Below are 17,515 nucleotides of genomic sequence, written 5' to 3'. Positions count from 1 at the left end.
AGCCACCGTCGGATCCAGTGCCTTCAGCTGCTTGTCCATGAGTTCGTTGGGAGCCAGTATACGATCATGCACGTCAGCCTGAGGACGCCGCTGAACGACCTTCCCGTCCTTATCAAGCCCTAAAATCTTCAAGGTCCCCTCAGACAGATCCTGGCCAAACCGGTCTGCAAGAAACCAGACAAGAGTTACATAAAAGAAGCAAAACAAAGCTCTAAAAATAGGAGCATAACAGGCAAAGATGGGCCTCACACCGACCCTACTCACCCTGTTTGAGGGCCGGTATGAGGCCGACGCGGCAAAGCAACTCATCCTCGAAGAATAATCCGAGTCGGGGCACTCATCCCTTCTCGGATCAAACAGCCAGACGCCCGCTCCTCATCCGCATTAAGAGGAACCCTCAAGCGTCCATCTTGAGCTTACTCCGAGAGACCCATTTTTCACGCTCCCCTTACTCTCGCACCGCAAGTTGACTTGGTCTTTGGAAGGACCGGGGCGCGGATAGTCATCCCAAGCACCTTAACGTACACCCACCTCTCTTTCCAGTCCTTGCAGGAGGAAAGCTTATCAACGGAAATGTAGCCCGACTCCATCTGCACGCTGTACCACCCCACTTTACCGAGGGTCGATGGCCGAAGATGATGGAGTCGGCGAAATAGGTTAACTGTAGGGGCCTCCCCCTTAAAGAGACAGAGCCACACAAAGCCAACTATCGTCCTAATGGCCAACGGATGCAGTTGAGCCACAGCGACGTTCATAGCTTTGATGATGGCCGTGACGTATTCATTCAAAGGAAACCGGAGCCCATACTCCAGGTGCACGATATATACGCCGATATGACCGGGGAGGGCAACAGACCGCCTGACCCTCCTCAGGGATAACAATTTTGTACCCCTCACCAAAGGAGAAATGACCCTCGAAAAGAGTTCCACCGGAACAACTGGCGAATTTATTGGTCCAGGCATCAGCAGAAGACATGGTAGCAACAATTACTTAACAAAATAAGAGATTGAGAAAAATTTGTTTGTTTACCTTGAAGAAAAGCACCAGCCGAAGTAACGACTCTGAATATTAGAAGAGAAAGAAGCCCTTGAAAGTTTAGAGAGAAGAAAATTTTAGAGAAAATGAAATTCGTGGCCAATTTCAGGGACTAACTGCCCTATTTATAGGGGAAAGCCCATGAAGAAGGACCAATCAGGGCACAGCCCATGAAACGTCAGCCAATCAGCGAACAAACACGTGTCAGACATGCAACCACGGGATGTCAATCGTTGCAACAGTTGAACGTCAATCAATGCAACAGTGACCAAGCGTCTTCAACACGCCCCTTCATATTTCTCTGCCTATTCATCTTCCTCAACAAATTCCTAAGTATCTGTTCTCCGCCGGCCACATGATTAACCAAGCTAGGTAGCACCGGCCGGGGGCAATCAAAAACAACCGGCACTCTCAACCCTGGTCTCGGCCAGCGTCACTCACTTTTCCACATCGGATGCCCTTTACACATCCATGTGGAGGGGGGATATGGTACGGCCTAAGCAGAACCAAGCCAAGGTAGAAGAGGCCGAGAAAGAAAATTTTTACTTGCGCAGAATATACGCTCAACATACATCGGAGCCCATACCACGGCATAGACTACGCTGGGGGCAAATTGATGGGGCATATTCTGCACTCTCTGACCGAGTCAACGTATTGAGCAAGGTCAAAGATATCCACAGCAAGTCAACGACTTAGACAGCCTCACCGACGCAGCCTGTCGGCCTGTCTCTTATGTCTCGGCCACGGCAACTAGCCGGCCGGGGCACATATCCGCGAACTCATATCCAAGACCCCTCGGCGGCGAGTCAGCAGGGCCCGCCGGCCTGTCATGGGTCCCTCGGCCGAGGGTAGATCAGTCTTTCCACCTGCTAGCCACTTGGCCACTACGTGACAAAAGGTGAAAGTCTATAAGTACTCCTCAACCCTAATTGAGGAAAGGATCCACAATTTAACCTAAGAATCACTATTCATCTGGTAATATCTTCCTTATCTCTCTACAAAATATACTTCGCCAAGTAACAACAACTTATCTCTTTAAGTTTACTGACTTGAGCGTCGGAGTGAGTTCGCTCGGTCCAAAGCCGAGCCCTCAGTTTGTTCATTGTTTCAGGAGACCGAAAGGAGGATTCAATCAAAGACGTCATTCTACAAGCACGGGTGGTAACAAATAACTGCTCTGGAATTACACCCGGAACAAAAAGATTGGATATAATACGAATACTTTTTTTAAAAAAAGTAATAAATAATGTTATACTTACGATATAATATTAATTCATTGACGTCAAAGGGGTGAGACTCATGTACAAAAAGACACCCTAGATCTGACGCCTAGGTACATTCGGGTCATTTCGGGTTTCAATGTTGGGTTTTTGTCATCAATGTACGGGTTGAAATCGGTTCAGGTATATATCAGTTCGGATTAATACAATTCAGGTTGAAACCGTTCGGGTTCATTCGATCTTGGGTCTATTTCGGATATTACAAATTCGGTTTGATTTCGAATCAATTCAGGTCGATTCAGGTTTCGGGGTGAAGTTCAGTTATACCTTTCGGGTATACGGTCAGGTATTGATTCAGGTATTTTTAATCGGTATTTCGGGTTCGGTATACTTTTCCCAGATCTAATTATTATTGTAGAAACAAAAGAGTGTGGTTGAGAAGTTGACATTGGGATGGTCGGCTGTTAAATGGTGTAATGCTACTTGTTAGAAGGGGAGTGAGAACACAACTCATTCTGACAATGTTGAGATGGTTATATGTTGCATTCACTTACAGTTGGAGGTAGAGCTGGCAAACAATGACACGACACGAAAACACGACACGAACCCGACACGAAATTAACGGGTTTGGGTTGAGGCTTAATGACCCATTTATGTAAGTGGGTCGACACGAACACGACACGATATTTAATTGGGTTGGGTTTGGGTTGAGCTCTCTAAACACGAACCCGACACGAAAGATCTGTTTACTAAATTAATCCTAATTTTTCTTGATCTTTCATCACATAAATATACTTAAACTTTCCAAATATGGACAAGACACGAAAACACGACCTGAACCCGACACGAAATTAATGGGTTAGGGTTGAGGCTTGATGACCCATTTATGTATGTGGGTCGACACGAACACGACACGAAATTTAATTGGGTCGGGTTTGGGTTGGAGGGTCTGTGACCCGTTTACATGTGACACGAACACGAACCCGATACGACCCGATCTGTTTGCCAGGTCTAGTTGGAGGTGGCCTAGTTCTATGAAATGTACGTGCCATATTTTCCTACTCTCTACGGTTTTTGCAAAATAAAAATAGATATTTTGTCCAAATGCAGATGTAAACAATGGAATATTATAGAGGGAATGTAAGCTTTAGCTATACAAATTCAACTCTTAGGGGTATATAGTGCTTTCTACTCTCACAAAAATAAAAATTGAAAGATAAAAATCTATATTATTAAGTAGTTAATTAACAACTCTTTACCATAAACCCTTCTTCCGTCCTCCCCTTTCGGATCTTCTATACTTACAAAAAGAATCATGAATCAAAAATTTAATTTTGCCATCTAATCTATTAGTTTTGTAATCTTAGATTTGTGTTTTGATTGACTATCTTCTAACTTATCAAGTAAGTGTATTAATTGTATTAAATTAAATAAGGAAACCAATAGTTACAATTTAATTCATCTATTATATTTCATTAAAATTCATCTTTTCACAAATTATATTATTTTCAATACTCTTAAGTCTTAACTATAAATTGTTAAATCTTTTATTGATGTTATTATTAGATGATGAGTTCAATACTCCGTATAAAAACAACACAATTATAACTTATAAGTTTCGTGACAAAAAAAATTAAAAAAAAATATATAAATTGAAACTCAATAGCTTTATGCTAGAAAAATATTTTCATTAAATATATTTCAACTCATTATTCAATTTTCTTAACTAATTTTCACTTTCAATTTTTATTTATCAAAGTAAAATATAACGATAAGAAATGTAAACAATTATAAAATACCAATATAAGTAATTTTTTAAAAATATCTATAAAATATTACTAAAAAGCTTGCCTAAAAATGCCACGTAGACGATGCCAAATGGGATGAAAAAAAGCCACGTACACAATAACAATGTGACTTGACAAACTAATATAACATGAATTATCAATTTATTATTATATTGTATTAATTTAATCCAGTTATTTCCTTTAAAAATCCATCCATATTCCATTAGCTTTAAAACTACAACAAAAAAATACGCATTAACCATAAGTTAATAATTTCAAGAAATTTCATATAGAGTAGTATAATATGTATTCAAAATTAAAAAAAAACTGAATACATGCATAAGAAATTAAGAACGGAGAAGAATAAATGAAGTTGAAAGAAAAAATTGTATTGTCACTAATTCACTACTTTTTTTTAAAGGAACTAATTCACTATTGTTGTTAGTATAACTTTTTTGTATATAGAAGATGTTTTAAAGAACTAATTGATCGACAAATGAGTATTAAAGATCATATAAAATATTTTCTTAGGAAAATATAAAATATATGGAAAAGAAAATATTTATTTAATTTAAGTAATTTATAAACAAATTCTGTAAATACTTAAGTGAAATTAAACACTAATAATAAAATTTTAAAAAGGTAGTAATACCGTGTATTTCGTTCATGAAATTATTTCACGTAAAGGATAATGTTTTGGAAAATATAAAATATATGGAAAAGAAAATATTTATTTAATTTAAGTAATATACAAACAAATTCTGTAAATACTTAAGTAAAATAAACACTAATAATAGAATTTTAAAAGGATAGTAATATCATTTATTTAGTTCATGAAATTATTTCACATAAAGGATAAGGTTTTGTAACCAAGTGGTGTTAGTCCAGTGGTAGCCGTTTAAACCTTAAAGCTTGCAGAAATGCAGAAGTCGAGAGGTCCCGGGTTCGACTACTAGCTGGGGCGATGATCACTTGGCCACTGCAGCCCCCGAAGGGGGTGACTTACATGGTCCATGGGGTGGTGCGGGAATGCATAGGCCCGGGGGGACTCAACCCCCTCGTCATCAAAAAATATTTTAACTACATCAAATTTTTTTACAAAATTTTTTTTCGTCACAAACTTAATAATAGGTGATACAGTTTTTATGTATAGATTATTTTAAATGAAAATCTAATTTGTTTCCATATATAAGTTTGAGCACTTTGGAGGGAAACTTTAGAGAAGTTGTATTCTCTTAGTATATAGGAGGATTTATACTTAATTTTAAAATTTGCACCTCATTAATATTTATCAGTTCACTCCATTGTATTTTGATATGAAACAAAAAAATTGAAATGGAAAATTAATAAAAAAATTTATTTATGTTGTGAATGTTTTTTTGTCACGAAGCTAATAGTAAGCACGTGTCAAATTATTCTCTACAGTAATAATTATTGCATTACTGAAAAATTTAGCAACTTATACTTTATAATTTAATATCAATTTTATTTTATTTTAATGAAAAAATCATAATTATGAATTTATTTAAAAATTAGAGTTTATTTATAAGAATATATTCATTGAAAAAATAATAATATAATGAAAGAAAATTTTGTTTATAACCTTATTTAGCTAGATGCTTTTGGAGAGAAAACTAAGAGAATTTTTATTCTCTTAGTAGTATGGGGATTCTCCATGAGTCATGTGAAATGTACATTGAAGATAAACATTCCATCCGCCTCCGTTTTATCATGCTTTGAAAATCAGTGGTTCAATTTCATATAAATTTTGGATCTCAAAGTCGCTACGTTTCTATTAAACTTTAAACTTTATAGTTTGTTTGCATGTTGATTTCTTCTGAATTTCCATAGTTTTCATAGTATAAAGCTGCAAATTTAAAAAATTAATATTTAAGTAATGCGTAAAATAAAAAAGTTCAACTTCATAGTTATGAAGTCAAATAACCAACTCTAATTCCTTCCTTGCTAATATCTAAATCACGTGATTAGTATTTGTAATCTGCTTATAAGGTGATTAATTTGCTTACATGTATTTTTTTTTGTTGACATGCAGGTAGTACGTGTAGATTATGTAATTGAACAAGCCAATATGGAAGATGTTGTGCATTCTTTTAAGTAGTTTGATTTACATTGCTAAGACAAATTCGTTCTATTTCAAGATTCCGACAGATTTGCAGTATGTGATTAGCCACAACAATTGTTTGGTTTGAAACTTGATGTAGAATATTTGGTTGTTACCTTACAAAGTAATTAAATACAATGAAAAATGATTATGCATATGACTTGAAACAACAAGTTACATCATCATGTTTAGAATGTTATGTAGATTATAACTGTAATACAACTCAAATTCACAAGATAATCCACCAAAATGAATTTAAGTTTGTATACTTTGTCATTAACATAAGAATTTCCACGTAAATAAAACTATATGTTTCTTCTTTGTTTATAATGTCATTACATTAAGTACACGTCGACTTATTAACAAAAAAATACATTTAATTTCGACTTCGCAACCCACTTTGAACAAACATATGCATGAATAAATTTTAAGAAGGATTATACTCTGTATTAACTACCCACTTCTCAAACAAAATTCTTCCCTATTTTAAATCTTACCACAAAATGAATTATTTAACATGTGTCAACCATTTTAAATTTTATCTTAAAATCTTTTATTTATAGTTAAAAAAATGGGTCTCCATTTTCTTTCCCCTTCATTAAATTTTTGTATCAGAACAAAGTTTTAAACAATCGTCTTGATAAAACCCGTGTATTGCACGGGTCACAAAACTAGTTAAACTTTAAATACTGTACATATATTGCACGGGGTTCTAACTAATTTTTTTATTATTCCAAATACAAGTTGATAGTCATGTACTCATGTCCCTAAACCTGTACTCGGGCCGGACTCTTCTGGTCAGACCCAGGCTCTTCTTGGCCAGGCCAGGCCAGGGCGGCTGAGGGATGCTTGACCCGGGTCAGGCCTAACATAAACTTTTTCATTTTTCCTAAAATAGACGGGTCAGGCCGGGCCCGGGCTGGGAAAATGAAACCCGGGCCAGGCCAAGGAGAAGGAGCGGGCCGGGTTGGTCAAGAGCGGGTTGCGCAAGCCGTGTAGGGTGGCGGGCTGATGGCGTGTCGGGCCTTGGTCGGGTCGGGCTGTTGGCCAGCTCTACATGTTCGAGGAGAGTTTCTCTCCATTTCCTAAAAAGAAATGGAGAGGCCATTTACTTTCAGTGGTTCAGATCGTATTCTGGCATCATCGAACGACTCAAAATTTATGGGTAAAAATAAAGGGATAATGAGATTTAGTGAGAAAAATATTATTAAATGAGTTTGAAAGAGAAAATGAAGAGAAAGAAATGGAGATGATTCATTTTGTACATGTTCCTAGTCATCCTTCGTGAGAAATGTCAACGTGTCACTTCAACTTTGCACTTTCCCCAATTACCATATCTTACTGTACAAGTTATACTTTTATGATACTACCTTCATCTCCACTCCACGTCATACCCTCTGACGTGGTAGGCTCTGATACGTTCAACCCTCCCAAAATTACCAAAAATCTAAAATTTATAAACTTGGATAAATGAGATCTAGTGAACGACCAATCAACTGAATTAATCGGCATTTAACTGAATTGAATCGATCTGAATTACACTAAAACTACCTATAAAAACTGAAATTAAGTCAAAAGAACTATAAAATCTAAATAGTCAACTGAAATCTATTTATCTTAATCAAAATGAAATAAGATTTTCTATTCAACCTCGAAGTAATACTAAATGACCACATTGCAAGCCAACTTTCATTCACAACTCAAACCAACTTATTCTCCACAATCAACAACAATTCACAATACACAATTCAACAAAATGGGAGTAGTACAAGCACACAATGTGAAAATAATAGGGTCAGGTGAACAAGTAATAGTGTTAGCTCATGGGCTCGGAACGGACCAATCGGTGTGGAAACACTTGGTGCCACATTTAGTAGATGAATATAAGGTAGTATTGTATGATAATATGGGTGCTGGTACTACTAACCCTGATTACTTTGATTTTGATAGGTATTCTACCTTACAAGGTTTTGCTCATGATTTACTTGCTATTTTAGAGGAAGTGAACGTTACGAATTGTATTTTCGTTGGTCATTCCGTTTCCGCTTTTATTGGTGCCATTGCTTCTGTTTCGCGTCCTGATCTTTTCTCCAAGCTCATCTTTCTCGGCGCCTCTCCAAGGTATAATTTGTAGGTATTACGAGTATATATTTACGGGTTTGAGTTGTTTATATTGTCCCTATTTGACTTTTATGGTGGATAAGGGAATAGGATTTACATATTACTTCCTCCATTCAACTCCACTCTACCTATTTTATTTTTGTACACTATTCACAATTGTGTATTTAATTTCGATTTTCTCTCGATACGTAAGTGGAAATATATTCATGTGGAATCTTGTTTGATTCGTCTTTAAGAGTATATTAAAAATATTTAACTTTTATAATTTTTGCAAATACGTAGCTAACGATATTTAGCGTGTAATACACGCGTTGACAAACGTGAACAAAAAAAATGGTAGAGTGGAGTTGAATGGAGGAAGTATCTTTTAATCGCTTGTAAAATCACAAATAATGTAAAATGAATCCGATTACCAAGAAATTATGATCCACATTAATGAAACAAACTAATCGTAGTGTATTTGTGTAAGCGGTTTTATACAAGTAATTATAGTGCTACTTTCTAGACGACGCTTACTCCATCTACAAAAAATCTCCTTGTGCCGTCTATAACTAAAGACGGGCCAAATACGTACAATATCACATTCATAATAGGACAAGTAACAAGTGGAGTGGTGGGGCCAAAAATGTCACCACTTTCAAGCTATTTGACCCGTCTTTGGCTATAAACGGATATATCCGTCTATAGCATGGCTAGCTGCTCCATCTAATAGTTATTACCGTCAAATTGTTCTTATGGGCATTCCACCTTTCATTCCTAATCTGAAATATATGACGTTTTATTTTTATTTTATTTTTTGTGACGAGGGAATCCACAGTCGTTATTTTTAATGTGTACTGGATAAACCCTCGAATATACATGATAGTCTGACGAAGTTACGTGTAATAAAAATGACATTTAAGTCGCGAAATGTCGGATTAAAATAAGGGGCAGAGGCGTAGAACGGTAGAAGTGCTCACGTGCAATTAATAGGGTATCTTTGAAGTCCATAGTAATCCGTGGTATGATTCTTTGCTCTGAGTATTTTCATCAAGTGGGAATGTGGGATGAATTAGAGATTTGATTAGAAATACTATGAGTTGACTTAAATAGAAAGAACTCTTATATTCCAACCGTGAGGTTCAGGGTTTGATTATTATCCGCGAAATAATGCGCTTATTAAACCGAAAAAGAAATAAAAAAGAAACTGTCTATTATGTCAATTATTGTCTAGGCTTATATAAGTCGTAAAATTCTGAAAAGAAATTCCTTTTCAGATATTTGAACGATGTGGATTACTATGGAGGGTTTGAGCAAAAAGATATAAACCAACTCTTTGAGGCAATTGAGTCCAACTACAAGGCTTGGTGCTCGGGCTTTGCACCACTTGTAGTCGGAGGTGATATGGACTCTGTGGCGGTCCAAGAGTTCAGTCGGACTCTATCCAATATGAGGCCCGACATTGCCTTGAAAGTGGCCCAAACTATATTCCAAAGCGATGCTAGAGACATGTTGTGCCATGTCACGGTACCTGTTCACATCATCCAGAGCATGAAAGACTTCGAGGTTCCGGTGGTTGTGTCTGAGTACCTCCATCAGAACTTGGGAGGTGACTCAATTGTCGAAGTTATGTCTTCTGATGGTCATCTACCTCAATTGAGCTCTCCGGGTATTGCAATTCCGGTTCTTTTGCGACACATTCGTCAAGATATTGTGGTCTAACAGTAAGGAATGAGATCGAAGTTGTATGTTCTTGTTTTTGTTAGCTCCGGAATAATTGAATCCACGTTGGTCGTGTTTGCATACAAATGTATCATAAGTGATAGGTTGTATGTAAAGCTAGTTTCAAGTTTAAGGTCGCATAATTTTGGTTGAAATAATATGATGAAGTTTCTTCTGAGATTAATATACGGAGGATTAATTACACAAGGGTGGACTAAAAAAGTGAGCTAAATTGCGGTACAAAATGCAGTTTTTTTTTTTGGTAAAATGGAGTTATTTGACAAACTAATTGGGTTTTTAGGGTTGGTCTCACACTATTTGGGGCCAATGACTTATTCACTCTAATACCTATGATCTAAACCTATAAAATCGGGTTCAGAAGAAAACCGAATTCGTAAAACCATTTGGACCGCTAACCTCACCTAAATTTTTTGGGTGCTGCTAAACGTCGTCGACACATTACTAAATATCGTCGACAATATTTAATAAACTTCCAATTTTAACCCTTTCATAAGCATTCACTTAGTTTCTTAACATCTCCCCGAATTCGATAACCATCCAATCGACAGACTAATTACACAAATCAAATGACAAACTAATAATGTAATCAAACAACTCGATTCTTTCCAATAGTGTCAAGGCATTCGATTATATCAAACGATTCAAAATGAAAACCATTTAAACAATCGAAATAACGAACTATTAAAAACGATTTAATCTGAAAATTTCTGGAAAAAAAATCAAATGAAAAATCCATTTACAAATTGAAAATCTATGCAAAGCTAATACTCCATGTTTATTGTCTTCACCAGTTGGTATCAAATTCACCCTAAACCACTATACAATACCACGATTTTCACAATACAAATCAAATTAATCAATCATCATCATCATCATCATCAAACCATATCTCACATTCTCACAACAATGAGTCTTCATTGTTTTACGAACTCCAGCAAACACGAACATACGAGGACAAGGAACCACTACGCCCGAACCTAGGCTTGGACGAGAATCCACCACGTCTCACCCTAGGCTTGGACGTCGATCACCCACGTCCTAGCCTAGGGTGAGACGTGGTGATTTCTCGTCCAAGCCTAGGTTCGGACGTGGTGGTTCCACGTCCCGACCTCGAGCCGGATGTGGTTCAGGCGGCAGATTTTTGACTGTAGTGATTCTTGATCTGATCGTATATGGAGATTACATTGTTCATACTCGACGATATCCAGATTTTCATTCTTTTCAATTCAAAGAATTTTTTTTTTTTTTAATGTTTGCTGTTTGGGTTTGAATCGTTTAATGCTACTGCAGAGTTGGGAGAATGGGAGTAATTAAGGATTTGCAATTATAATAGGTGAAAATTTTCAAGTGTACTTAAAATAAAATTACTTTCTTAGTTGATTCGGTTGTTGATGATGACGGATTTGTGATTAAATGAATTTGAAAGCGGTTTTGTAACCATTTTATCAATTTTAGAGCGAATGAGGGAAACATGGTGTTCTGGAGTGTCTAAATGGAGGGGTATCTTGGGTAGTTTAAGTATAAATGTCGACGATAATTAGTAATTTGTCGACGACGAATAGCAGGTTGGAATTTTTTCCCATTTGGTCTATAGATTTGGGTTGGGGCCGATCCAATTTATTGGTCTGGACTAACCCATCAGCAGTTAAGCGTCCCTATTCTTAAGAGTTTGTATTCCCTTATTGCCCAAAATTGGTTGGGCCGAAATGTTCTCCAGTTTTGAATTTTGTTGTGATAATAGTGTAAAATTTTCTCGTTCCAACTTCCAAGTGACTGGAGAAAACGTGTAAGGAATAGGAATACGGTCATTCCGGTAGACACGAGAATTTTTCCAGAAAAAATTAGCGCAAGTCGCAAGCGTAATCAACTAAATCACCCTCCACTTCCTTCAGCAATTTTGACGCCTGTTCTTCCTCTAATTTCAACCGAATCAGGTATCCTCTCTTTTTTTCTTCTCCATTTATTAATTAATAATGCAGTGTGAATATATTTTTCTTTGATTGTTGTTAAGTTTTAACGATTTCTGATGTGAAATTGACGCGTTTCCGGGACAATTTTAATAGATTTTGTTGTAGCACGGATGAGTGAATAATTTAAGATTTTCTTTTGATAATCTCGTATAAAATAAACTCTTGTCTATAATTAATTTTGTGTATTATACAGGTTGTAAGTAAATTGATTGAAATAACTAGGGAGTAAATTTCAGATCAAATTTATCTGATTGTGGATGATTAGGGTTATAGATTTTGTGAAAATGTTTGATTTGTTCTTAGCTTAAATCGATAGCCACTCATTACTAATCGTTAGTGAAATGTTGGAATAATGGCTCAAAAAGTCGTTTGTCTCGCATTGAAAAAAATAAAACAAGTTTATAATGTTCCTCTCTATCTTCTTGTTTGAATTTGTGATTAGCCTTTTGTGGAGGTTGATAAGTTCGGGCTGGGCCACACGCGCGACTCGCCTCGCCGGGCTGGGCTCTGGGTAGAGCACTTCCAGTGCGGGCCATCGGCTCCTTTTATTTTTTGGAACATTGTTTTACCTTTTTTCAAAGGTTCAATTTCCGAGAGACTGATTGGTGCAGTCTAGGAAATTAATTGACTGATGTAGGCTTCCAAACTGATTGTTTTGTTTACAATGTTTTTGTTTTTCCTAAACATAATTTCGTTAATTCTTATGTTTTCTCTGGCCTATAAACAAGCCTTTTGCTCTCAGTTTAGAATACACAACTACCATTCTTCTCATATTCTTTCTTAACAAACATCAATTGAGGTTTTCTAGCAACGTTCTTGGCTACTCTCATCTACGTCTTTGTCTATACCAATGCAGCGGTTGTTGGTCGATTGCCATTGAGGCCGTGTGTAGCAGACAGACTATATTTAACTTTAGGACAGTCATTGAGGCCGTGTGTAGCACACGAGGCATATTTTCTTTAGGACACTGACTGCCTAAAAGTCAAATATGCCCCGTCTGCTAGACACGGCCTCAATGGCAATCGACCCAAGGATTAACACAACCGCTGCAACTTTGGTATAGGCAAAGACGCAGATGAGAGCAGCCAAGAACGTTGCCAGAAAACCTCAATTGATGTTTGTTAAGAATGATAGTCGTGTATTCTTAATTGAGAGCAAAAGGCTTGTTTATATAGACCAGAGAAAACATAAGAGTTAACGAAATTCTGTTTAGGAAAAATAAAAACATTGTAAACAGAACAATCAGTTTGGAAGACTACAACAGTCAATTTGCACCAATCAGTCTCGGAAATTGAACCTTTGAAAAACAGTAAAACAATGTTCCAAAAAATAAAAGGAGCCGATGGCCCGGCGAGTCACGTCGCGCGTGTGGCCCTGCCCGAACTTATCGACCTCCACAAAAGGTCTGATTACAAGTTCAAACAAGAAGGTAAAGAGGAACATTATAAATCCATAAAATTGTTTTATTTTTTTCCATGTAGGACAAGGAAAACAACTTAGCTAGTTTTTTTTTCAATGTGGGACAAATGACTTTTTGAGCCATTATTCCAACATAAAAGAGTACTAGGGAGGAGGATCGGTTTTTACTGTAAATAGTGCTTTGTTTTGATCATGAGAAATTCTTAGCTACATCGGGTGTACCATACAGCCAGTGAGAATATTAGAACTTTCAGCATTTACCGTATGTAATTAAGTCACTTTACGTACCTACAAATTTGTCTCTGATCATAGTGTCTTGATGGTTTTAATGCTCAGGCCAATTTTTAATGCTCAGGCCAATTAAAAATGTGATGAATATTGAGTGCTCGCATGTACAAATCAGTTGTGTTGCTTAGTGTGAGATTGTTGTCATTACTTTCTCCTTCGTGTACCTTTAGGGTGTGTTTGGATTGAGGGATTTGGAGGGAAAAGAAAGGGAGGGAGAATATGGGATTTAAAATCCCTTATTTGGATAGCAAATGAGGGTGGAGGTAAAATGGAGGGGGAGAGATTTGGAGAGATCCAATTTTCCTCCTCCATGCCTAATCAAAATCTCTCCACGATAGGCAGGATTTGGAGGAATATTGTATCTAAACAACCACACTCCATCCCCCCTCCCCTTCCCTTCTCTCCTTTTTCCTCCACTTTTGCTATTCAAACATACCCTTAAGGGTGTGTTTAGATACTAGATAGCAAAAAAGGAGGGAAAAGGAGGGGAGGGGAAAGGAGGGAAAGGAAAGGAAGGGAAGGGGAGGGGAGAGAGAATGGAGGAGATGATTTTCCCTCCAAATCTTGCCTATGTTAAAGGGAAATAATTTGCCTTGGAGGAGGGCAATGGAGGGATCCATTTTCCCTCCCCTCCAAATCTCTCTACCTTCATTTTGCTAACCAAACAATGGATTCCTCATCCTTCCAATTCCCTCCCCTCCAAATCTCTCAATCCAAATACACTAGTAATGTCTTCAAGTATATATAAAGGTACAATGCAAGTTGTCATGTTCAATTATCAGAACATCTCTTTTCGTGTTATTAGTCTATATGAGTCACAATATAAATGGGATGAAGGGAGTAGTTAAGCTCTAATCCTACCTAGTTTTCAAGTGACCTTCTACCTCCACTACATTTTGTTGCTCAACATGAAATTGTCATCATGATTCGCATTCTAATTACATTACTCAATGTTTGGCATCATGATTCATGGCTATTGGTATTTATTGCTCTTTAAGCATGTTTTATCGGCCTTGTCCTTTAACGGCCTATTTTGAAGTGAATTTGCTATTGGTTGATTGATTCTACATGTCATTATATTAGTTTCTAATTGCTTACTTGGGTTAAATAAACTCATAATTTAATGTACAGGAAATTTTCACTTTCATGATCACATGCATCGCTAAATCAATTTGTCTAGTCGATTTTCCTTATTGCAGAGTATATATTTTTGAGTTACCGTTTACTGATGCTTATTTTGCGATTTCTGTTCTGGTTGGTCTATTGGCACATTTTCTATCTATTCTGGTGGGTATAATGAAGAGGAACTAGATCAGTGTTTGTTGGTGTAGATTTCTGTTGATGTGAACACATTGAATTTGGGTTGTGAAAATGCAAAGTATTTGAAGTGATGAACTTTTCTAGCTGTTCTAGACTTCTCTTCCTGCATAGGATTTAGAGGGCTTTTCTTAAACTGCAGTAGTGATAAACTCTTTGTGAACGGCTGGAGGGCTTGCCCAATTTTTTTTACTTAGCGCTCTAGCCTACTCTGTCCACGAAATGTTCAATATGCTGGTATTGGTCTCTAGTTACTAGTTAGAAAAGCCGACTATAACATCATTGCCTCAATGCCTCAAATGTTTCTGGCTTTCTGCGCATTAACTGAGTTAGCGGGGTTGGTTGTAAAATCTTACAACCAACATTGCCTCAATGCGTCAAATGTTCCTGGCTTCCTGCGCATTAACTGAGTTAGCGGGGTTGGTTGTAAAATCTTACCTCCCAAGTTAAACGCTGTTGTTTCCAATGACCAATAAAGAAATTTACACCCGTAATTGCATTCACTAATGTTGGACACTCTTCTCAGCCAGTTTGTTTATTTGTTTTAAACAGTGTATATTCACTGTCGCCAAAAGTTTATTACACGAGTTACAAGTGCCTTACGCAGTTGTGCCTCGTGTCTCACATCTTTTATGCCTTAGATCTCCTACGACTCCTAGTGTTACATTGGCTCTTGAAGAACCTCAAATGATGAACTCAGTCACTTGCTGATCTTATTGTGCAGGATGACAGCTGAAATGGAGTCACCATTCTACCCACGGGAGAAGCTTATTGAAAAGCAGAAGTATTACCAAGCGATCCACAAACACACGTACCTAAAAGGACCTATGGATAAGATCACCTCTGTTGCCATCCCTCTTGCTTTTGCCGGTGCTTCGTTGTTCATGATTGTGAGTTTCACTTTCTCTTCCGCTGCTTCTTTACTGAGGCAATGACTCTGGCTCAAGTCTTCTTGACTAGCAGTTCTGTTTTTTTTATTCGTATTTTCTTAAAATTCGTTGTTTTCTTCCAGGGCAGGGGGATCTATAACATGTCTCATGGAATCGGAAAGAAGGAATGAGAAGCTAATTGGGTGTGTATGAATATGCAACTTTAAACACTACATACTATTCTTAAATTTGTATGTGTGAAACTGTGAATTCTCAGTTTTTTGTTACATTGGGATGTAATAATCGGTGATATGCAGACGGCTTTAATACCGAGTATTTGTTATTGTCTTTCTTATCTCTGTATTCTTACTAGGCTTATAAAATTCCATTTTTCTTGTTCTTCTTCGTCTTCTAGAGCTCGACTAAAAGCTTGAGAACATCGGAAAAAAAAAAAAAAAAAAAAAAAAACAGGTTGTATAGGTTCACATACATGAACAAAATTCATCATTTTGGGTTTTTACGGTGTGCATCTGTTGCACTCGAGCAGTCTAAACCTCTAATTTGAGGCTAGGCTATGATTTTCCGAGGTAGTCTTGAAACGTTGGTTCATTGCTAGAGTTTGTGGTTTTTTGATCTCTTGCATTATCATCATACATTCATACTTGGTTTATTTGGACTTTATTTTATGATTTGCTTATATACAATGGATATCTTTGGATGACTCAAATGTTTAATGGGCTGTAAGTCTGTAACTGGCAATTAGTACTACATGTACCGTATATCATAAGCTTAAAGAACAATAAGTCTGGTTGAATACGGGTTACATTTCGTCACAAACTGAAAACGGGGTAAATGTGACCGTTTAAGACAAATGTAACCAGACCAATTTTCTAAGACAAATGGTCACATTTTTCGTTAAAATGGAGTAATATTTGATCCGTCTTTTTTAAGTAACAAAAAGTGTTCGTCCTCAATGAGAATTTGTGCTTAAAGAATACTCACAATTTTGTCAATGACAATTTTTGGCACCAACTTGTTTGGCCAAACCGAAATCGTATGGACTAAGCTACATTTAATAGAGTTGAACTGAATTTATATGAACTGAAGCTACATTTAATAGACTTAAACTGAATTTATATGAACTGAAATTAAGTGTAAAAAGAACACAACTTTTGTGTCTTATCTTGACATCTATATAGACAATTAAGATGGTGAAGTTAGATTATTTTAAACTTTCGACTATTCGTATTAATATTACACAATCCGTTCCTAACTTTGAAATTCCGATTTCGCTCCTTTTTGAGTCATTTTAAAGTTGCTATAGTAGTTTCGATTCATTTGGATTGATTAGAAGTATTTTACGTCATAAAATTTAAAAAGAGATTATATGCAAATAAATCTTTTGTAAATAACAGTATGAACCTAAAACTTTGTACGTTAATTTTAATTTTCTACATTTTTTTTGATAAGTTATAAATAAGTTTCTTTATCGATAATTAATATAATTTATTTCCAAATGCAAGTTGATAGAGAACCATCTTTTAAAACTACAACTAGTCTCTCTTAAGACGGAAATATATATCCGTCCATCTTAAGCTTAAAACAAGTCAAATATATTAAATAAGAAAAAAATAAAATATCTAAA

At 36.5% G+C, this 17,515-nt stretch overlaps 2 protein-coding genes across 2 annotated transcripts; both read left to right on the top strand.

Annotated features, from left to right (window-relative positions):
* Positions 1–7,722: 7,722 nt before the first annotated feature.
* On the top strand, positions 7,723–10,211 carry LOC141643530 (karrikin insensitive 2 receptor CA-like). The gene is made up of 2 exons (XM_074452722.1): positions 7,723–8,285; positions 9,542–10,211. The coding sequence occupies exons 1-2, from the start codon at positions 7,831–7,833 to the stop codon at positions 9,984–9,986; spliced, it is 900 nt and encodes a 299-aa protein (XP_074308823.1). The 5' UTR covers positions 7,723–7,830; the 3' UTR covers positions 9,987–10,211.
* A 1,563-nt stretch (positions 10,212–11,774) lies between these two features.
* On the top strand, positions 11,775–16,270 carry LOC141643526 (uncharacterized). The gene is made up of 3 exons (XM_074452718.1): positions 11,775–11,941; positions 15,726–15,891; positions 16,014–16,270. The coding sequence occupies exons 2-3, from the start codon at positions 15,727–15,729 to the stop codon at positions 16,059–16,061; spliced, it is 213 nt and encodes a 70-aa protein (XP_074308819.1). The 5' UTR covers positions 11,775–11,941; position 15,726; the 3' UTR covers positions 16,062–16,270.
* The last annotated feature ends 1,245 nt before the right edge of the window (positions 16,271–17,515 follow it).

The sequence above is a fragment of the Silene latifolia genome, chromosome 2 (genome assembly GCF_048544455.1).
Source record: "Silene latifolia isolate original U9 population chromosome 2, ASM4854445v1, whole genome shotgun sequence".
NCBI classification, from domain to species: domain Eukaryota; kingdom Viridiplantae; phylum Streptophyta; class Magnoliopsida; order Caryophyllales; family Caryophyllaceae; genus Silene; species Silene latifolia.
This window is presented reverse-complemented; position numbering and strand designations above follow the sequence as displayed.